Below are 23,282 nucleotides of genomic sequence, written 5' to 3'. Positions count from 1 at the left end.
CAATTTGGACAAGCCTAATAGATACACGGAAACAATAGTGGACAATATGGCTACCATTTGAAGATTCTAAGGATAGAGAAATTCAGTCCATGTAGGATAACCAAGTATAGGCTTCTCTTAAACTCAAGAAATTGATTATAAGGAAACATTCTCATAAGTAGTTGAGAAAGGGGACGCTTGGTTATATCTTACCATTGTTGCATTCTTTGATATAAGATATGGTAAAGTGGATGTTTAAATGACTTTACTTAATTAGAAACTTTTGAAGGCGTGTATGACACATCTTGAAAGGATTTCGACATATAGAGTATCCTAATAAGGTGTGTAATCTTGAGAAGTCTATTCGTAGATGTAAGAAAGCATCGTGTAGCAAGGAATTTGTTCTTCCATGTGAAAGTCAAAGAGTGTTGTGTTTCTGGAAGTCCAAATGAGTCTTGAGTATATCTCAAAGCTAGTTGGAGTGTCATTGTCTTTCTGGTGTTGAATGTTGATGACAATACTACTCATTGGAAACATTATCCTTAAGTTACAAGGTGTAAAAGCTAAGGAGTTATTTCACTATGATGGACATGGGAGAATGACGATGATACTTGGTCTTATTATTTGAAAATATAAAACAAAATGTTTAATTAAGATTCAGTCAAAGGACAATATGTTGAATGGTTTCAACATGGAAAATTCCAAAGGAATTGTACATATGCTACATATTAAGGAGTTGAGTTAGTCTCAAAGGCCCTTCGTACGAATCATGAAAATGATAGGATGAGTCGAGTCTCATATGCTTCAGATATAGGATCGATCAAGAATGATATGACTTGTGCTTATTTTGATGTCTCGTATGTTTTCAACATCATGAGATTGTATCAGAAATTGGTTCGACTAAATCATAGGACAACTGTCAAGAACATTCTGAGGTATTGAAAGATGCCAAGAATTGGTTGCTGGTATACAGTAGAGAACATGATTGAGAAGAGTTATAGTGATATGAATTTTTAGAGATAATTATGAGTCATAGTCTAAATAACATTCATTTTAAATTATAGTGCAGTAACGTGAAAACGTTTCATGTAGGAGATGGTGGTAGACTCAACAACATGAGTTGAATTACTTTAGTCAAGTGAAGCATCCAAGGAGCGTATCTGGACTAGAAAGTTTCGTAGTTGACCTTGGAGTTTTTTTTATTAACAAATTTCCGTTAGATATATTCCATGAAAGTGAAGTCGTGTTGACTAATGATTTTTAAGATCACAGAAGGTCAATGCATAGAAAGAGGAAAATCCACTACATCCAAGAAAAGGGTTGAGGATGGAGAACTAGTTGTGAAATGGAAATATTTTTGATGATCCGTTCACAATAGTGATGACCAAAGGAAATCATGATATGCATGCTAAAATCATTGGCATGAGAAATGTTGACAAGTTTAGTTGAAACATTTATACAATAGATAAATATGCAATTGTTATGGTGATTAAATAATGGGGAATTATTTATATTCAAAGAGTATGATACCATAAAATAATTAGTTTATTATTATGTTTCATTTTACATGTTACTTCTTGAATATTAAGTTATTCGAAATGCCACAGTTAGTCATACTTTTGGGAGTAGGTATTGATTTAAGACTATCGTGGGGATTGCTGCAATATTCATGAGTACTTGGAAAATAGGGATTTTAAGTATTGGTTAAACCCGCGCTTAGACATTACTTCATGGATTCAAAACATGAGTAATTATACGACAATAATATCTTCTATTCTTCAAATGGAGATAAATAAGTCATATTTTTCAAGTCTATTGTACATTCTTTTGAATTAACACATCTGTAACTGGATGACATAAAGTGTATTTCCATGTATGATATGATGAGTGAAATGTATGATTATATAGTTAACGATTATTCGTTACTTTGGCTATTTAGCAAAGGAATATCTTTGGGCCCCTCGATGATTTGTTGTCGACATCTGTAGTGCTTGGCCGAGCTTGAACTTATTGATGTGTTCAATTAGTAGTCAAAATTTAGTCTTTAGAAATAGAAAATCGAGAAACATAATCTTAGACTATGAGATTTATTTGTATTAATGTCTCATATCCATATGATATCTTATAGAATGAAGGAATATGTGATCACTTATCTGAGGGCCAACTTCTGTTAGTTAGAGTTTGGTTGTGGCTTGGAATGCACTCTTTACCTATTATTCAGAGAGTTATACTTGCAATTATATTTGACAACTTATCTAAGTGAGATAATGTTGGATTAAAGTCTCTAAAGTCGTAACTAAATTGGTATGTTGAGTGAATAATAGTAAAATTCTTTTTAGGTTTCCCTCATAACCAGGAAATAGCTTGGATTGATATTAAGAGAGGTAAAAGATTATTAATATATTATTTGATTAATATTTTAAGTAAAAATAGTAAGTAATTAATTAAGAATTATTAAGAACTAATTTAGTTAATTGGCCTGGATTAATTAGAATTAATTAATAGGTATAATGGCTAGAATGCAATTGTTCAAAAGTTGAAAAATGAGGCATTCTAGAACCTCCCTAGTAGGGACGGTTTGGGAACCTTCCTTAGGGTTCTTAGAAGCCTCCTTTTAGTGTATATGGAAGTAATTTGAATTAAAATATAATATTATTATCTTGAATTCAAATTAGGGTTTTCCCACACCTATAAATAAGTACCTTTAGAAGGCTTAAGAAACCTGCATAATTTCAAGAGATTTTCAAAATTCTCCTTTCTCCTCTCCCTAATTTTGTTCCTACAGTTTCCTAGGGTTTAGGTATGACACATTAGAGGCTTCCACATTATTGGGGCTAGCATTCCAAGAAGGGTTCTTGAAAGTACATTGTTATTTATGATAATAGTAATAGGTATGTGATTTAAGCCTTTATGATTTTTATTTCTATCGGGTTATTAAGAAGTTTTAAAATATGTTGCTATTATGTGAAAAGCCATAGAGTTTCTTGGTTGCATGTACCCATAATTAGTTATATGAAATCACACGAGTACATAGAAGTAATCTGGAAAACTCAAAAATGGTATCAAAGCCTAAAGCTTGTTCTATAATTTGAACATTAGTGAAAACCCTTAAAGAAACCAGGGATTTAAAAAATCCTAGCCCTCTAGGGTTTTTCAAAAAATCCCTTTCCTCACTTTTTTCGAAAATTTATAGGGTTTTCCTAATATCCTTAATTGTTACTTTACTTTCCTTAAAATTTGAACAACTAATAACTAGGTAACTAAAATCATAACTTTAGTCTCAAATAGGTGTGCATCTAATAACTAAAACCCTAATTTTAGTCTCAAAATTTGAACATCTAATAAATAGATAACTAAAACCTAAAAATGTCAAAAAAACCCTTACTTTCTTGAGTGAATCGCAATAAACCACAAAATCATCCATACCCTCGGGAAAGATCAAAATCGTAGCCTCACACAACCTCTACCTCAAAGTCTCAAAGTTTTCTACTAATCATGCCCACACCGGAAAGTAACATTCTTCTTCATTAGGCGGCTTAAAGGAACAACAATATTGGAGAAATCCTGAATGAATCTCATGTAATACCCTGCTAACCCAAGGAAAATCTGAACCTCAGACGGTGTCCTCGGAACCTCCCACTGCAACATTGCCTCAATCTTGGCTGGATCGACCAATATACCCTTTTGGTTGATGACGTGCCCCAAAAACTGCACCTCGCACAACCAGAACTCACATTTGGAGAACTTGGCATCAAGCCTCTCCCTTTTCAAGGTTTCAAGAGCCTCCCACAAATGTTCCCCATGTTGTTCATCGGTCTTAGAATAGACCAAGATGTCATCAATGAACACTATCACTAACCGATCCAACATCGGCCTACACACCAAGTTCATGAGATTTATGAATGTTTGTCAGTGTGTTGGTAAGCCTAAATGGCATCACCACAAACTTGTAATGACCATAACGGGTCCTGAAGGTCGTCTTCTGTACATCCTCATATCTGACCCTAATCTGACGATAAACCAATCTCAAATCAATATTGGAGAACCAAGATGCATCCTGAAGAAGATCAATCAAGTCGTCTATCATTAGAAGTGGATAACAGTTCTTCATCGTTATCATGTCCAACTACCGGTAGTCAATACACATCTCGTGTGAACCATCCTTCTTTTTCAATAACAGGAACGGTGCTCCCAAGGTGAACTACTCGGTCAATCTAAAAATCAACCTGCCTCTTAGAAGGCACTCCCGAAAAATTCTCAAGGAACACATCATGGAATTCCTGAATGATGGACATGTCATCCACAATCTTCTTACCATCCACTCGTGTATAAACCACATAATCTAGGAATATGGAGCACCCATATTGAAAATACCACTTAGCCGTCACAACCGAGCAGACTGCTAGTTCATGCTGAACACCCTCGCCGGGAATAACCAGTTCGCTACCACTTAGGGTTCGAAATCTCACCAAATGGTGCTCATAATCAATCATATCCCATTGGGGCCCAACCAGTCCATACCCAAAATAACGTTCGACCCTCGTAAATGAATCATAACCAAATTAATCGAATATCTTTCGCATAACATATTCATAACACATACCCTAATGAACTCTCGAAGCACTTATTGAATGATCATAGATCATCTCCACTTCCAACGGATAATCCAAATCCCGTGGGATGTCTCTAAACTTATTTCTAATTGTAAGAGACACAAACGATTGAGTAGCACCTGAATCGAACAGAACATGATCAGTCATACTATTGACTAAAAACGACCTTGTACATGATCAGATAAAACATAAGCATAAACAAGGAAGGTAGTAAAAGACATGGTAAAGATACATACTGGTAACCACATTTGGTGCCACTCGAGCCTCATCGACTGTCAACTGGAATGCCATGCTTTTCACCACTGAAGCCTCCACCTTCACTTGGTGGTCATCAGTAATCCTCAAGATATTTGGTGTGGGCGTCGTGTCACACAGACCCCCGGTCAGTGGCAGTAACGTCGGGCTGCACGATGTTAGGATGTCGGTTCACAGTTAAAGAATACACTTGAATTAGTAAATACCTTTATAACATAAATATCACTTCCATTTATCAATTGTTGTATTACACAAGGACATCAATTTATTACATAGTGATTATTGTAAGATCTTCTATTTCGATCGATTTCCTAGGAATACATGTAGTTTGAATGGTCAACATAATGTTCGTGAGTTCACAGGTTTTGTATACCTTAAAATTTTAATCAAATTTGTTATGTCAACGTTTATTGTACTCCTAAAGTCGTGTTAGTGGGTTTGTGTATGTCGAACTGTTTTCTTAGAGTTATTCTAGTAGTAGTTTTGATAGTTTAGCACCTACATTTGAGATATGGATCTTTGTTTATCAATAAGAAAAATGTATATTATGGTTTCCTATTTTTCTTGTGTTTTATTCCTTAGAATCTTGTATAGTTGGTTTCTTATAGTCACTTTATAGAAATACCATCCTAGTATTCTTCATCTATTTTAACGTACTTATGCTACTGCTCCTTTTGACGCGTCCCTTAAAGAGTAGTAGTTTAAGTTTAGCAGTGTTATGATGAGTTCATATAATCGAGCTATGGCTAGTGTAAAATAATCCCCAAAAATGAGGACGCTTAATCGTCAGTTTGTGGGTAGCAACCACAGGTGGGAGTGTCAATCCCATATAGATCTATAAATATCATTCCCACTCACTTAATATTTAACGATTATAGGATGGGGCTAGCAAAAGGTTATTTAGCTAGGGGGTGAATTGTGTTTCATCGAACACTTGTTTGTGTGGGGCTCCAGTTCCCTCTACTAGTCGATCATGTTGTTTTTCTTTGTTGCATTTATACAAGTTACTTATTATACATATATATACCTTAATCCTATATATATATATATATATATATATATATATATATATATATATATATATATATATATTATAGCATTCAGTTTAGTCGAGTATTTGGGCAATGTAACCACTAGGTACAAAGTTATCCAAAGGGTGGCTATAGGTTGGCTAGCGTAACAGCTAGGTAAAAAAAGTTTCCCCTAAATGTTTTATCAGCATAACGACGGGGTATAAATTTTGTTCGTTGAGTCAGTGTAACATCTAGGCATAATATTACCCATAAAAGTTGAGCATGGTTTCTACTAGGCATAATATTATCCTAATGTCCAAAGCGTAATTATATAACTAATGATATACAATTAGTAATAAATATGAAAAATAGTTTTGATATAACACATATCCGCCCCCACCCCCCTGTAAAATATGTGAAAACTATAAAGTAGGGCCATGTACTCACCATTGATGCACGAAACCGTTGATGTAGGGTAGAGTTGAAAGTCTGGAACGCGCGAATAGAGAGAGAGAGAGAGAGAGAGAGAGAATTGTGATTTTGAAGGTGTGAGAAATGCTCTATCGAAGCTTGCTATTTATAGAAAATTTTGGAGAGCACGTCGTACAGTGCACAACGTGCAAGTTGCACGTGAAATACATTGGAACTGACATGTGTCTCTCTCTCTCACGGTGCCACATCATCTATATCGAGTTGTCAAGGTGCACGCTACGTGCTGCGCGTAGATACATGTGTGGATGATTTTTAAAATGAAAGGCCCAATTAGTGGTTTGGTCTAGGCTTTGCATTGTAATAGTGGTTGTGTATAGATAGAGTATTTTGGTGGGTTTGGTAGTTGTTTACGAGTCTGTAATGAGTTTACGGCCGTAAAAACCTTGCGGTCGTAAACTGTTCACGGTCGTAGTTCCCTATATATAGAGGGTTAGCCAGTCGTGTTTTGTTGTTGATGCCTAGTTGTTCACAGTCGTATATCGAGTTGTACCACACGTTTTCTGCAATAGAACGTGTGCAAGCTTGATTCTTTTTCTATTCTACTATTACTATTGTTTCTGTGATTGTGTTTGCTTTTGATCACTGGTAAAAGATCCATTCTCATGACCTTACAATTGGTATCAGAGCATAACCAGCGTCAAAGGCACTCTACAATCGATCTTGGAGCGAGTTTTCATTGATTTGAGACGAAAGTTTGTAACTGTTGCGAAAAGGGTTTTTAGTCCCATCAAAAAGCTACAATATTCAAGTTTTCGGCCTGAGCTTACGGCCGTAATCACTGTTTACGGCCGCAAACTCTTGAAAATTCTTGAACCGTAAAATCGAATTCTTGAACCGTGAATAAGGAATATTCATCAACCGAAAACTATTTACTCTTGGACCGTAAGCTTCAGACAGTGAACCTTTTACGACCGTAAACTCAGAGTTTACGGCCGTAAACTATATCTTGACCGTAAACATAGTTTACGGCAGTAAACTGTGTTTGACCTGTAAACTGTGTTTGACCATAATTTAATTTAATCATAATTAATTTAATTTCTGTTTCACATTAATTAAATTATAAAAAAATGGATTCTCAAAGTTAAACAAACCACCAAGTGCTTGATTCACTAATGGGCACGACCACCAGGATTCCTAGACTCCTATCTGCTGAAGGCTTCCCAGAATGGAAGTACAAAATTGAGAAATACATAAAAATGAAAGACTTTAATATCTGGAAATGTATAATCAAGGATCCAGTCAAAATAACCACTATAGTTGCAGGGCAAGTGGTTGACAAGAAGATAGAAAACTACATTGATGAGGACTTCGAGAAAGTGGAAGAGCAGGAGAAGGCTTTGGCCACTTTGACGATGCCCTATCTCCTGATATTGCTTAAGGTTTCAGGGAGTATACCTCTACTAAGGCTTTGTGGGAAGCCCTAATTGAGGTATATGAGGGGAACGAAGACATGCGGGAGAGTCGCCAAGATCTGCTGCGACAACGATTCAATATGTTCAACTATGTTCCTGGAGAGACTCTTGAAGCACAGCTGCAGCGGTTCACAACTCTCAATACTGAAATGACTGTAGCTGGAATTTTTTATACAAAGTCAGATATAAACAAGAAGCTACTGAATGGTCTCCCAAAATCTTGGGACATGAATGTAGTTGTGATCAAGAAGACCAAGGACCTTAGCCGTCTCACTCTTGCTGAAGTGATGGTTGTCATCAAAGCTTGTGATATTGATGACAAGCAGCGAGAGATCAACCATGTGAACTCATACTCAGCTGCAAACCTTGGCATCTCTACTAACAATGCTCTTTCATCCTTTTCTCTTCCTTCTGCAGGTCAATCATTCACTACTCTGCAAGCTCAGATTCAGACTTTTCCTACTCCATCAGCTTCCTCTGCATTAGCCATACCTTTCTCACAAAACCAATCGGTCATGGATTCTCAAGCTGCTTCATCCTCAACTGGGGTGTCTTCTTCAAGGGGAAAGGAGGGTGATGAAAATCTTGCACTTGCTTCAGGTCATGTTAATTGCTACAATGCACTCGTAGCCGGAGATCTTCCACTCCAACTATCATTTGTTGATCTCGATCAAATTCACCCTGAAGACGTTGAAGAAATAGATATTACATGGAAAATTGCCATGGTAGTCTTTAGGGCGAAACAATTTGCCAAAAAGACTAGCAAGAACAACTGGGGGATGAGTGCTGACAAGAAAGTTGGGTTTAGAAAGGGAAAGCTACGATGTTTCAACTTCCACGAGCCAAGGCATTTTGCTCGTGTCCACAGCCAGACAAAAGATCAAATAATGATAGGACAATAGTTGCAGTTGGAAATAATCGAAGTTATGCTCAGATAAACAACGAGAAGGCTATGGTTGCATAGTCTTTCGACTGGGAGGATCAGATACAGGCCCTGAATTTGTCTGCACCTGAAAATGCTCACCTAGCACAGGTATGTGATGATGCTTCGGCAGAGATTGTGGCAGCTGAAGACAAAATGATGGAGCTGCAGTTTGCGTTGATGGTATCTTCTTCTCATGAACCGAATACAACCGAGGTAAGTCTACCATCATGCTCTCAAGCTTGTATTGATTATGTTAAAATTATGCATGAGAAAATTGAGACATTAGGTAGTGAAGTAGAAAGCCTTAAAATTCTCCGCGAACTTAATGACTCACTGAAAAGGGAAGTAGAAGACCTTAGATATGAAGGTTACCAACTCCGAAAAGGTCAAAACCCACTTAAAGCCCAATTGGAATCCAAAATAAAGGACTTCAGGAGACTTCAGGAAGACTACAGTAGTAAATGCGAAAATTATGATTATGTAGTGAAATAGAACGCTGAATTAGTGGCTGAAACTGAATCTTTAAAGGACAAATTTGAAACTGCTGATTTTGATTTTAGAAAATATGATGTCTCGAGTGAGGTAGTTGCAAATATGATAGACCACTGCATGCAATTTAAGAGAAATCAATCAAAGGGTCTAGATTATAATCAAGTCCCCCCCCCCCCCCTTCAATCATTCATATCAGCACAAGCCTTTGTCCAAAGAAGAGATTGCTAATGAACCATTTATGGTTTATGGCAAACCATCTGGTTTTATTTCGGGAGGATTTATTAATGTTGAAAGTACTAACAATTCTACTTCTCCTGTAGATCAATCCTTGAATCAGTCAAAGCACGAAGTTGAAGGATGTGTTTCTGAAAATAAATTCGAGTCTAAACCTAAAGTTTTAGTTTTGAATAAAGACAATATTTTTTCTGATGTTTCAAATGAAAATGTTTTTTGTGGTGGTCTTTCTAGTGTTTCTGGTACTGTTTTGAATGGTTTGAAAGTGTCTGCTTCGAATAATTTAGTTAACAATTCTGATGTGTGTGATAATGATTTTAAAGAATCACTAGTTTCACAACTTTCCCAATCTAATGCACCCTCACTTGCCTCACAACCTAATTCTCATTCATGTTCTTGTGAGAGAAGCAAGGGTGTTGAGATGGAAAACAAATCTGATCAATGTAGTACAAGTTATAACAATAACAAATAGATTTTTTTCAATTGTGGAGTTGGTGGTCATATAGTTAGAAATTGTCAAAATCGTATGTTTGTACACTTCGAATTTCCAAGAGGAGAAAATGAATTCAGAGGAAGGTCTTTAACTAGAAAGTCCTCTAGAAATCGTTCCAGGAATGATGATTGGAAAGATGATAGGAGTAGAAAAAGGGCCGTTTTTCAAAATCATAAAAAGGTTTTTCATTACAAAGTCCCAAGCAGTTTGCCAAAACCGAGCACGGTTAAGCCAATGTCGGTTTCGTCAACAAGCAGCAGTGAGTCTTTAACCAACTCTGGTAGAAAACCCACATGCTTCAAGCAAACTGATAAACATTCAAGGTCACCTGGGACTATTAGAAAACCAAATTATCAATGGCTTCCCAAACAAGTTTCCAATTCATCTTCTGTGTCCTCTGAAAAATCCGAAAGTTATCAATTTGAAAAGGCATCGGGACCAACTAGGAAAATAATGACCTGGGTTCCCAAATCTAATTAAACCCACACATTTTGAAGGGACAGTTGCGGGGGAATGTCGTCAGACCCTGGTTCGTCGACAGCGGCTGTTCCCGGCATATGACGGGAGATATCGCCCAACTGCACAACATTTAATCATTTAATGGGGATACATCTCCTTTGCGGGTGGAGAAGGTGGCAAGATCACTCAAAGAGGAACTGTCACAAATGAGGTTTTAAGTTTCAAGAATGTTAATTTTGCTCCCGAACTGAAGCATAGTCTGTTAAGTGTATCTCAGATCTGTGACAAGGGCTATTCTACGCATTTCACTAATAAGGAATGCATGATTCTCAAGCCAGGCTTTGTCATCCTAGAAGAGTGGATTCTCGTAAAATCTAAAAGGGATGCGAATGCCTATATAACTGATATGAATAGCAATCTTCCAGAGCAAGTTACGTGCCTTTTCTCTAAGATCTCCGAACAAGCTGCAATGTTGTGGCACAGAAGACTAGGTCATGCGAATGCCAAGAACTTGAATCGTCTTGCGAAAAATGAGACGGTCTGTGGATTTCCTGTCAAAGACTTCATTAGGTTCGAAAAGTGTGTGTCATGTGCACAAGGAAAGCATCATAGAAAACCACACCTACCAAAACAGGTCAACTCAATTAGCCAGGTGCTTCAATTGCTACATATGGATTTGTTTGGACCAGTAAATGTTCTCAGCATCAACAAAAATTCTTACTGTCTGGTTGTGATTGATGATTTCTCTCGGTTTACGTGGGTCTTCTTTCTATCCAACAAAGCTGGAGTTGCTGATTTGATTAAGAAATTCATTGTATTAATTGAGAATCAAACTAAGAATCGAGTGAAGGCGCTTCGTACCGATAACGGAACAGAGTTCAAGAATTCTGTACTCGATCACTTTTGCGCAGAAAAAGGTATCATGCGTCAATACAGCTCTGCTCACACACCCCAACAAAATGGTGTTGGTGAAAGAAGAAACAGAACATTGAAAGATGCTGCAAGGACGATGTTGTGTGATTCAAAGCTACCAGTCTTCTTTTGGGCCGAGGCGATAAACACTTCCTGCTATGTTCAGAATTGCGTGTTGATCAACAAAGCTCAGATGAAGACACCATAAGAAATTTTATATAATCACAAGCCATCAGTCAGTCATTTCCGTGTATTTGGCTGTCCTTGCACCCTTCTTCACTTAGATACCAACCCGAAGTTTAATGCCAACACCGATGATTGTTAATTCGTAGGGTATGCCGCTCGCACTCCTTATAGAGTCTACAATAAGAAGACAAAACCAATTGTGGAATCCTATGACGTGCGTTGGCTGGAAGAAAATGAGACAGACGCTAGAGTGGGTCCGGATTGGCTGTTTGATTACACATCGCTATTCAAATTAATAAATGTGTCATCGAGTGGCTTGTCTGGATCTGTTTCTGGTTCGAAGAAGTCTTCTGAAGATGAAGACGAAGAAGTCCCCGGTTTCGTCTGAGGGGGAGTCCTCCGCTATACCAAAGGGGGAGTTATCTGTACAACATGATAGTCAAAATGATACTTCTGATGCTAAAGCTACGACATCTGCTCATATGGAAAGAGAATTCATGTGTAATGACGCTTCCGCAGCTTCCCCAACCTTTATGGAACTACTCTTTCCTGAACTTATCTAAAATGAGTTTGTAGCAGAACCTTTTGGAGCGGCTCAATCAGCAAATGAAGGAGGTATCAACATTCACATTCTTCCTGTCTCTCTTTATGACATCAGCCAAGAGATACCTTCAAGAATTCAACGTGATAATCCGATCGACAACATCATTGGTCAACTAGGGGACGGTGTTAAAACAAGAAGTCAGAGTGGAGATGTTAATGCTTGTCTCTACTCTTGCTTTATCTCTTAAATAGAGCCCAAGAATGTTGGAATGGCTCTGAATGAGCCCAGCTGGGTAGATGCAATGCATGAGGAACTGCATCAATTTGAAAAACTTGGTGTTTGGAAGTTAAGTGAGTTACCAAAGGGAAATAAGTCTCTTGACACAAGATGGGTTTATCGCAATAAGCAGGACGATTCAGGGGTTATAGTGCGAAATAAAGCTCGATTGGTAGTTTGCGGGTTTCGACAAGTCGAGGGTCTTGATTACACTGAAGTTTATGCTCCTGTAGCTCACCTGGAAGCCATGCGCATCTTCCTAGCATATGTTTCTTACATGAACTTTACTGTGTATCAAATGGACGTCAAGACTGCCTTCTTGTATGGCAAGGTGAAGGAAGAAATCTATGTTGATCAACCTCCTGGATTCGTTGATTCAAAATTTCCTAATCATGTCTACAAGTTGGACAAGGCATTGTATGGGTTACATCAAGCTCCTCGAGCGTGGTATGCAACTCTAACAAAGCATTTGCTCGAGCATGGTTACTCTCGTGGTACTATCGATCAGACCATGTTTATCAAGCATGTCGACAATGATCAAATTCTTGTGCAAATCTATGTTGACAATATTATCTTTGGGTCGACTAGTCCGCAGCTCTGCAAAGAATTCGAAGGTGTAATGAAGAAGCGGTTCGAAATGAGTTCGTTGGGAGAAATGACCATGTTTTTGGGGCTTCAGGTTAAACATAATTCAACCGGAATCCTGCTACATCAAGCCAAGTATGTGGAGAATATTCTTGAGAAGTTCGGGTTTCACGATGCTAAATCTGCTTCGACACCAATGGTTGAACAACCTCTTCTGACACCAGATCCTGACGGCGAATCCATAGATCAAACCCACTATCGATCGATGATCGGATCGTTGATGTATCTTACTGCTAGCCGACCTGACATCATGTTTGCAGTTTGTCAATACGCAGGTTATCAGGCTAATCCTAAACTTTCACATCTTATTGTTGTCAAAAGATTTTTTTGGTATATCAAAGGGAGCCCAAAATTGGGTCTTTGGTATCCGAAGAATTCTGAATTTGATCTTTATGCTTTTGCTGAAAGTAATTATGGAGGCTGTGAGCTTGACATGAAATGAACCTCAGGAGGATGTCAATACCTAGGTGACAGACTAGTTTCGTGGCATTGCAAGAAGCAACACACTATCTCAACTTCCACATCGGAGGCGGAATACGTTGCTGCATCGGCATGCTGTTCTCAAGTCATCTGGATCCAACATCAGCTGTTGGATTACAGTTTGAATTATTTAGAAACCCCTATTTACTGTGATAGTGAGGTCGCTATTCAAATTGCCAAAAATCCAGTCCAACACTCTAAAACCAAGCACATCGACATTAAAATTCACTTTATCAGAGACTGTTATGAGCGTTTACTAATTTGACTGGAACAGGTCCCTACTGCTAATAATGTGGCGGATCTGTTCACAAAACCATTTAACAAAGCTCGCTTCGATGTGCTTGTGGGTTTTTTGAAAATGATTCGTTTTGAGGATTAAGTTTTTTTTTTCTTTTTCTTAATTCTTCAATCTTTATTTTTATTTTTATTTATTATTATTATTTTTTTTGGATAGATTAAATTTGAGCATGTTATTTTTATTTCATTTTATTTTATTTTATTTAATTCTCTCCCATGCACAAATTTAGGGGGGAGAAATAAAAACAAAAATCCAAAAACAATAAAAAATCAGAAAAATTGAAAAACATTAAAAAAAATCCGGAACATTAGAAATGTTGCTGTTAATCTTGTTTGCAGGTGATGTACTCGGAAATGAAATTAGCAAGTGATAAAGGGCAATCTGAATCTGCGTAATGTACCTAAGTTGAATTGTCTACGCTCTGTGCTCGATGCGCTGGTAGGCACGAAAGTTTTAAACGGACTTGACTAAGGAAAGTTGAATCTAATAAATTTAAGGACTTGACAAACTTTGACCTAATTAGATCTGTTTAGCCTGACTTCACGATGCTCGGATAGGTTAAGCAGGGACATATACATGGGAATCTACCGGCCACATTAAATAACCCGTATCTAGAACTGTGGATTCACTTTTCTCGATGTGCGGATTCTGTCCTTAATTCCGGTTGGATGGGGGTGACTGGGGAATTCCGATAAACTAGGTCTGTAGAAGGTTATTTTCTTTCTTTCTGTCTGTTAGTCATATGTTGCCTCCTCTGCGTCATCGGGAGATCCGACCTGGACTGTAACATATGCAACTCTATTTCTCTGCATCTTCTATCTATGCAATTCTTTCTATCTGTTAGCCATATACTGTCTCCTCTACGTGACTAAAAATCCGACCTGGTACACAGTATATGCACCATTCTCTTCTTAATCCCTCTAAAACTTCAGTTAGTCATATGTTTCATCCTTTGCGTGATTGGAAGAGATCCGACCTGGATGTACAGCATATGCATTGTAAATCTATCTTCTCTCTTAATAATTGTCTGCTCACCCGGTGTATGGAGTATTATTGAAGTCCTTGATGGTTGGGGCATGCCAGGAAGCGGGAAACACATTCTAGTACAATTAAAATTGAACACATACAGGTTGTCTGTAGATCTCGCAGCTCAATTTAGGTGGACAACAATATCCCTGGTTGTAGTCAGTTAAATGGTCATAAGAAAATTTTATTTAAGAATTAGGGCCAATCATGATAATAAAATTAAAATCATTTACATTAATGTGTCATGTCATTGGTAAGTTGTCCTAAAACTGTCACAAATTTTTCGTGTTTAAGTGGACCACAATACTGGCGATCGATCAGACGAAGACATAAAAATAAGGGTACCGACAAGTGGAATAAGGTTGTCCAACAACTATGATCCCAGCGTCACAAATTTTTCCTCGATAATTATTTTTTGAGTTGTATATTTTAATTGGAGTAAATTTAATGTTCATTTTATTTTTATTTTTATTTTTTATTTTATTTTTATTTTGTTAACTGCAAAAAATAAAATTGTTTTATTTAATTTTTAATTTTTGTAAAGTTAATTTTATTTTATTTATTTTATTTTTAATTTTAGTTTTAATATTAATCCTCAAAAGTTTTTTTAAAAAAAATATTAGACTGTGTTGGAGACTATATTCTACTGAGTGGCTATCAGGTAAAGGTGAAATGGGTATAAATAGGAGTTTATCACCGGAATCTCCATCACTTTTCTGATTCCGGCCGCAAACTCCTCTCCACCCTCTCTCTCTTCAAAAAAAATTTCGTCAAATCTTGCAAATCTAATCCGATAGTCTCGAAGGTAATGAGTTTTAATATGTATCTTATTGCATGATTCACCGCATTTTTTAGGCAGAAATCGAGAAAGAAGAGCCGTCGGAGTTTGTGGCCCAAGCTTACGCCCGTAAACTGCTTGCGACCGTAAACTCCGTAGATGGTCGATAGTTTACGACTGTAAACCCCTGTAGACCGCAAACTCCTTGTTGACCGCAAACTCCAATGTTGACTAAGAAAATTGATTTTGACCTAATTTTTAAAATTGTCATGTTATTGTTGGGATCAAAATTAAATTCTCTACAATTTTTGTTGTTTGTTTGGTTCTTTCTATCTTACTTGGTATGGTTAGTGCAGATCAATGACGAACCTCAAATTTGCGGACATGCATAATCTAGCTATTGTCCTGGCGGATCCTCCAGCTGTTCACTCGGACCTCAAGTCGATGATCCACAGACTCAAGGAATGCTTCCTGTCATCAACCATCACTGTGAATCCAGTCGTCTACCAAAATTTGATCAGAGAGTTCTGGGCGACTGTCAAAATGGAAATGGATGATGCTGGAGTTTTCATTATTAAAGCTACTGTAAAAGGACGCGAGATAGTGATCACTGAGGATTTTATCAGAGATACGTTGCTGATTGACGATTAACCTAATTTCCCCACGGAGATTGGGATTGAGGATGCTCAGAGAATTCTAAGGAGGATGGGATATGAAGGCACTTCACCTCCAACTTTAAAGAAGCTCTTACCTCCGTATTGGAGATTTTTGGCGCATGTGTTTGTTATCTGCATTTCAGGAAGAAGATCAGGAGCTGATGAAATCTCAATGAGGAATACTGGAGCGATCGTTTCTCTTGCTGCCGGAATAAAAATAAACTTTTCTAGATGTATCTTGGATGAGTTTAAAGTAAACATCAGGGCTTCAACCCGGGATACTTTCTTATTCTATCATAGGTCCGTTCAATTGTTTATCAACACTCAGTTTCCAGATATGGTAAAGGAAGGCGATACTCTTGATATGAAATCATTAGGTCCTCACACTGTAGGGCTCATCAAACAAAACCGGAGAGGAAAAGTTATTTTTCAAGGAAAGTATCCTCTAGAGAAGTTTGGGAAGTTCGCCGAACTAAATTTGTCCTCGGAATCTCATGGGTCCTCTGACAAGGCGTCTTCTGAGCCTGCATCTTCTGAGAAATCATCTGCAAACGACAATGGTATTACCGTATCTGACGATGAGAATAGAGAATAAGAAGAAGAGACTCTGACTCCTGAAGCTGATGTGGCGGAAGAACATAATTTGATCCCTGCTAATGTTCAAAGTGACTATGTTGAAGGGATTGTAGCAACTGAGACGGAGGCTGAGGGAGATAAACATGATTCTTTTGATGATCTTGATCTTACCGGATTTGATCATGATGATATTACTACATCTCTTGCAAGTAGTGGTAATTTTTTCTCGAACGAGAAGCTTGACACGATTTTCAGCAATGTCGATGAAGTCGTTCCTCCAACGACAGAGACAAGGGAGCCTGATGAAGTCCTTGAAACTACACCTCCTACCACAAATCAAATGGCGATTACTTCCACTCCTATGGAGACGGTTATACGACTTCCTCCTCCTGTTTCTGCTTCTCCTACCATAGAGCCATTCATGAGTGATCTTACATCAACACAGACCGGTCAACCCCCATTGAAGAGAAGAAGAAAGGACCCAAGGCAAAGTGATTTAATTGCAGATCTTGTTAGTGGCCTTCCTGTACCACCTACCACTACTCCCAATCTTACTACAACCAAGTTGTTTACTGTGGGCCCAGACACCACTTTTGAAGTTGGTGGATCTTCTTTTCCACCAGGTTTTTCTGCTCCTCGATCTGATGACGATGATGCTTCTGTGAGATTAGCCAGGCTCTTGGCTGAGGAGCAATTTTCGATGCCTCCCCCTCACGGTAAAGGTATCTCTATTGGGGACGGCAGTTCTGGAGGAGACAATCTCACTATCCCTGGGCTTCAGAAGGAGATATCGGTGCTTAGTCAGAAGAACATTGAGCTTGACATCCGTGTTTTGGATCTTCAAGTTGAAAATACAAAGCTTAATGTTCAAGTATCTGAACTTCAATCTGACAATTCAAGGCTCGGTGTGCAAGTAGCTGATCTTCTTTAGGACAAAGCGTTAAAGTCAAAGCAGATTTCTGATCTTCAAGATCATTTCAATCTTTTGACTTCAAGCTATTTTGAGCTAAAGAAGAAGCTTGAGGAAGACATCGGTGATAAGTATCAAACGCCTGCTGATGAATACAAAATCAATCTTCATGTTCAAGCCTTTCCTGTTACCATGCCAACTGGTCAGACATCAGGGGATGTTGATCGAGTTGAGAATGAGCCTCCCCAAGCCCCTCATGTCTCAGCAATGATACAAGATGCTCAGGATGAAGCAGCTAAGAAGGGACAATTGTTGTTTAAAAGGAACCCTAACCAGAATGCTTCTTGGGATGAACCTGAGATTACTGTGACTGATCTTGAGGTTTTTCAATTTAGAGATACATTTGGCGATAGATCAGGAATTGTTTCTTGGGGATTTCATGATCCTCTCAATATGTGGATCGTGCTGAGAAAGAGTGGCAACTCTGAGCTTTATAGAGATAGTCATGATTTCAGCTCATGGACTAGGGTAGATTTGACAGAATTGTCACGAACACCTTTTTCAAATCTCACAAACAATCCGCAGGCGACCCAATTCAAGCACTTTCTTGAAGATCAGGTTAAAAAGGGGTTCCCTTCCATGAAAACTGCTGAGTCCGTTATGTTGGAGCATCCTGATATTCTTGATCCAAAAACCGACAAAACTCTGCAAGTTGGGATGTGGCCTTTAACTAAACAGGTTAAACAATTCCATGTGCTTCAAAATTATCAAGATGGATATCTAACCTCAATGGAGTGTTGGGTTTTCGATGAAATTACTTCTGCTGCGGTCATCAAGCTCAAGAATGGATGCATTCGACTCTATGATCGAAGAGATTTGTTACAATTCCTAAAGTGGGACATTCATCACCTAAGCAACTTTCAGATATTGGTTGCGAAGGATAGTTTTGAGGATGCTGCGAAGGTATATACGACCATGATTGCTGAGATTCTGAATAAGCGCATGTGGAATGGGGCGATGGGGGCAAGCGGACGTTATGGTGGTCAACAAGGGTTAACTTCAAGCTAGCACCAAACCAACGGGGAGATTGAAAGGCCCAATTAGTGGTTTGGTCTAGGCTTTGCATTGTAATAGTGGTTGTGTATAGATAGAGTATTTTGGTGGGTTTGGTAGTTGTTTACGAGTCTGTAATGAGCTTACGGTCGTAAACTCTTCACGGTCGTAGTTCCCTATATATAGAGGGTTAGTCAGTCGTGTTTTGTTGTTGATGCCTAGTTGTTCACGGTCGTATATCGAGTTGTACAAGATGTTTTCAACAATAGAACGTGTGCAAGCTTGATTCTTTTTCTCTTCTACTATTACTATTGTTTCTGTGATTGTGTTTGCTTTTGATCACTGGTAAGATCCATTCTCAGACCTTACATAAAATTTGAAAATTTATATCTCTCGCATTCGAACTCCGTTTCCAATGACTCTTATATATTTATCAGCGTAGGTCTACTACAATTTTCATTTTGGTCGATTTGGCTAATTCTAACTTTTGTTTTTAGCTTATAATTATACAACCATTATGATTTTATACAAATCATAACTCTCTGATGCGGATTTCGATTCAGACGTTTTTGTCTTGTCTCAAAATTCCTATTTTAAGTAAGAAGGGGTATTTTTTTTTTTATGATAATAAGGTTTTTTTTTTTTCAACGGTACATTATCATTAAAATAATGTAGAAGATGGTTTAATCCATGACCAAAATATGTAATTTCTATAGGGTAAAAATATATACTAATTTTTGAAATTAATCTATAAAGTATAATAATCATTTTGTTTTAATAAACATAAGGACGTGATCATCTTATGAAAAGAATTACCTTTTCTTTCTTTTATAGAGAATGTCATATGTAAAGTATTTTCATAAGATAAGAATTTTGTAGAACTTATACGTTTGTAATATATGTTCAACTAACATATATTTTTCAATAAGTTTTAAAGAGCTTTTAGATATTTTTAATTTTTTGTCGAGAAAATGTCGTTCGTAAATACAAGTTTAAAGTATATATTCTAAACAACTTGAATTAAAAAAAAAAAAAAAAAATCGTCGTTCGTAAATACAAGTTTAAAGTATATATTCTAAACAAAAAATTATTTAATGTGGCTTTAAGAGGTTTTCGGGTTTTTTATGTTTTATGTTATTTTTTAATTTTTAAAAATATATATCTATTTTTGCTAAACATTTTTACGTAATTAAAAAGTATAGTTTACGACTTTTAACTACCGGGCTAGTTTTCGTTGAACATACCTTAATATATAATTGTTTTGTAATAGTTTACCTCATTTTTTGGTATTTCAGTGATTAATCCAACACTAATTACGTATAATAACAATAGAGTGCTAATTAATATAAAAGAAAAAAGGTGTACGCAATAGCAATAGCTGCCATCGAATTTCGAGGCCTTTTTATGTATATATAAACCACTCACTCCTCACTCACCACCATATTCAAACTAACTCCTCCAAAACACATCACATACTTACACCTTTACTTTTCTCTACCCATCCACCACCATAAGGTAAGCCCTACTTCTATTCTCCGCATATACACAGATTCTCACATTTCTTTTTTGTTTCCAAACTTTCCAAGATGATTTACATTTATCTACAACGTACACTCGAGTTCTTACAAACTCGCAGATGCATACATGAATCGGTAAATTTGTTTTCTTTTTCACCCTTGTGTGTTTGTGTTTCTCTTCTACACAAGAAAAAACATCCCAAACTTATAATTTTGAAGCTAAAACGACTCGTTTGTCGTCTTAGTAAGAAACTAAGTATTATTGATAATATTTGGTCATCAAGGGTGTGTATTGATTTCTTAAAATATATGCATGGGGATTTTTTTAGACATTTAAATTTAGTAATTCCAAAAGTAACGTATTCCTTTACTCGTTAGATTTTCAAGGTAAATCCTTGCTGCCATCATGGAAATTAACTGTTGTTATATTTTGGTGTAAGGATTTCTTGATTGGTAATTGTTAATGGGTATTTTAGGTATTTTCTTCACGCAAAAAAGAAAATTACCTAATTGCCCATTTTCACGTGGGAAAGTCCTGTTGTCATTCTAAGGGTATATTAGACATTTGATGCATGGCATACGTATGGATAATTACATATATTTAAACTTAATTATATTGTATGTTTTAGTGAAGGGAAAGTAAGATGAGCAGGCCAGGAGATTGGAACTGTAGATCATGCCAGCATTTGAACTTCCAAAGGAGGGACTCCTGCCAAAGATGTGGTGATTCTAAGCATGGAGGTGGCGGCGGCTATGTTGGTGATTTTGGGAGCTTTGGTGGTGGTGGTGGTGGCAGTGGTGGCTATGGTGGTGATTTTGGAAGCTTTGGCGCCAGAGGGGGGATGAACTTGTCAGTATTTGGTTTCACGGGGCCAGATGTGAGGCCAGGAGACTGGTACTGCAATGTGGGAAACTGTGGAGCTCATAACTTCGCTAGCCGCTCGAGTTGCTTCAAGTGTGGTGCGTTTAAGGATGACTTGGCCACCGGAGGTGGTGGATTTGACTGTGACATGGTTCGTGGCCGGAGCTTTGGGTTGGGTGGCGGAAGTGGTGGCAGTAGCCGCTCAGGGTGGAAGTCCGGTGACTGGATATGTGGAAGGTATGCTTTAGTTAACGGTTTTCCCTAAAAAGAAAGAAAAAGAACATACTTTTAATTACACCAATTATCTTTATTTTTGCAGCCTTTTTTAGTATCTTTATTCTTATCCCCTAAGCAACATTGCTTTATCGGTTGATTTCTATAGTTGTAAATTGACAGAAAGCAACAATTAATTACTAGAGCAAAAAATAAATTCAGATTAAAACAAACGAGAAAAATGTTTTACAAACATAAAAAGATTTTGACATTCATTTTTCTACAATGTCCTGGGAATTATTCATGATGCATCATTTGATGAGCAAATCTTACAAATTCACATATACTTGTGGAATCTAACAAGAATGATTATTAATTTATGTAGACCTGGATGCAACGAGCATAACTTTGCAAGTAGAATGGAATGCTTTAGATGCAATGCACCGAGGGAACCAGCAAGCAAGTCTTCATATTAGTGTCTCGATACAGTTTTAAGATTTTGTGGTTGTGCCACATGCCAAAGAGGAAAAAGAGAAAGATAGTCAATCCGGTTATTAGAAGATCCCAATTAAGTTAACCTTTTTTTGCCGATATCATATGCAATCTTATCCTAAATTTCCATTTCCCATTTCCCATTTTCTTTTTTAACTTTTCGTTCGTTTTTTAGAAGTAGGAAGTTGATTAATTAGATGAATCATGATTAGGTTAATCCCTCATTTTGTGAGCTTTAATTCGTAAGACATCAAAATATGATTATGTTGTAGGGGGGGATTCAAGTCTAATATTATGTGTTTCTATTTCTAGAGGATTATAAGTATTCTTTAAAAATAAATTAATGATAATTTTAGTATATGTTTTTAATTCTAATGTTCAAAAATTATTCAGGAATTGTTTATTTATTTTTTTCCATCAAGTCTTCTGTGGATCAAATGATATAAATAGGCAATAGTTTATGTTTTTATGAAGTTTTATATATATAAAAGTCATTTTTGTTACGAATTAAATGAACTGTTTGAATATATATATATATATATATATATATATATATATATATATATATATATATAACAATTGAAGAAATAATGGAAAAAAGATGAAGTGTGTTTTGGTTATATTGAATGATTTATTTATTTATTTATTTATTTTTATTTGAACCAACAAATATAATATATAATCTACTCTTAAAATAACATCTAAATCCACCTAAAAAAGAGAGTCAACCCACTAACAAAGTATAACTAATACACTTAAATGTAACTAACATTTAAAATCTCCACCCTCAAGCGAAACAACATGTAAGATGTGATGCTTGGATCGAAGTTGCTTGAATCTTGAAACCGATAATCATTTTTGTACAATGAAACAACATGTAAGATGCAAAGCTCGGATCAAAGTTGTTTGAATCTTGAAACCGGTAATACCTTTCATAGAATATCTACCATTCGTGAAGCAGTGTGAACATAAAGTATAAGTAAACTTTGAGATAACACCATATCTCTAAAAAAAGTGGATATATATATATATATATATATATATATATATATATATATATATATATATATATATATATATATATTAGCATCAATATATGTGGCTCCAAGACTATCACACCAAATTGTAGGTGGACAAGAAAAAGACAATTTTAGTTCTCGAGTTAAAGACATAAGCCACCATATTTTTTTTAGTTATATGAGTAATGGGTCGATACACAACCTATGTACTAGATCTAGCCAAAGTATGTTGTCTCTTTGAGCTGCAACTAATGAGATTAGAACCAAGAAAACACAAAAAACTACTCGTTGACCTCATATCATCCAGGCACCCAAACAAATATGCATCAGAATATGTATGTAATGATATGGATAATTTTTTTTTCGTATCATAAGACCATGAGCAACAATACCTTGAAGATATCGTAATATCAGTTTGATAACAGTCTAATTTTTATCAGTAGGTTGTTGAATAAACTAAGATACCTTGCTG

At 36.7% G+C, this 23,282-nt stretch overlaps 1 protein-coding gene across 2 annotated transcripts; it reads left to right on the top strand.

Annotated features, from left to right (window-relative positions):
- The first annotated feature begins 20,133 nt into the window (after window positions 1-20,133).
- Window positions 20,134-22,160, top strand: LOC111908036 (uncharacterized). Of its 2 annotated transcripts, none has more exons than XM_023903855.2 (3): window positions 20,134-20,222; window positions 20,854-21,323; window positions 21,685-22,160. In XM_023903855.2, the coding sequence occupies exons 2-3, from the start codon at window positions 20,869-20,871 to the stop codon at window positions 21,773-21,775; spliced, it is 546 nt and encodes a 181-aa protein (XP_023759623.1). In that variant the 5' UTR covers window positions 20,134-20,222; window positions 20,854-20,868; the 3' UTR covers window positions 21,776-22,160. The 2 variants fall into 2 exon arrangements, with proteins under 2 accessions (XP_023759623.1, XP_023759624.1); XM_023903856.3 differs by having other exon boundaries at window positions 20,218-20,359.
- The last annotated feature ends 1,122 nt before the right edge of the window (window positions 22,161-23,282 follow it).

The sequence above is a fragment of the Lactuca sativa genome, chromosome 5 (genome assembly GCF_002870075.4).
Source record: "Lactuca sativa cultivar Salinas chromosome 5, Lsat_Salinas_v11, whole genome shotgun sequence".
NCBI lineage: Eukaryota > Viridiplantae > Streptophyta > Magnoliopsida > Asterales > Asteraceae > Lactuca > Lactuca sativa.
This window is presented reverse-complemented; position numbering and strand designations above follow the sequence as displayed.

Coding starts and splice junctions, on each gene's coding strand:
- LOC111908036 (XM_023903855.2), top strand. CDS start 20,869: ATGAGCAGGCCAGGAGATTGGAACTGTAGATCATGCCAGCATTTGAAC. Junction 21,324..21,684: donor GGTGACTGGATATGTGGAAG/GTATGCTTTAGT, acceptor TAATTTATGTAG/ACCTGGATGCAACGAGCATA.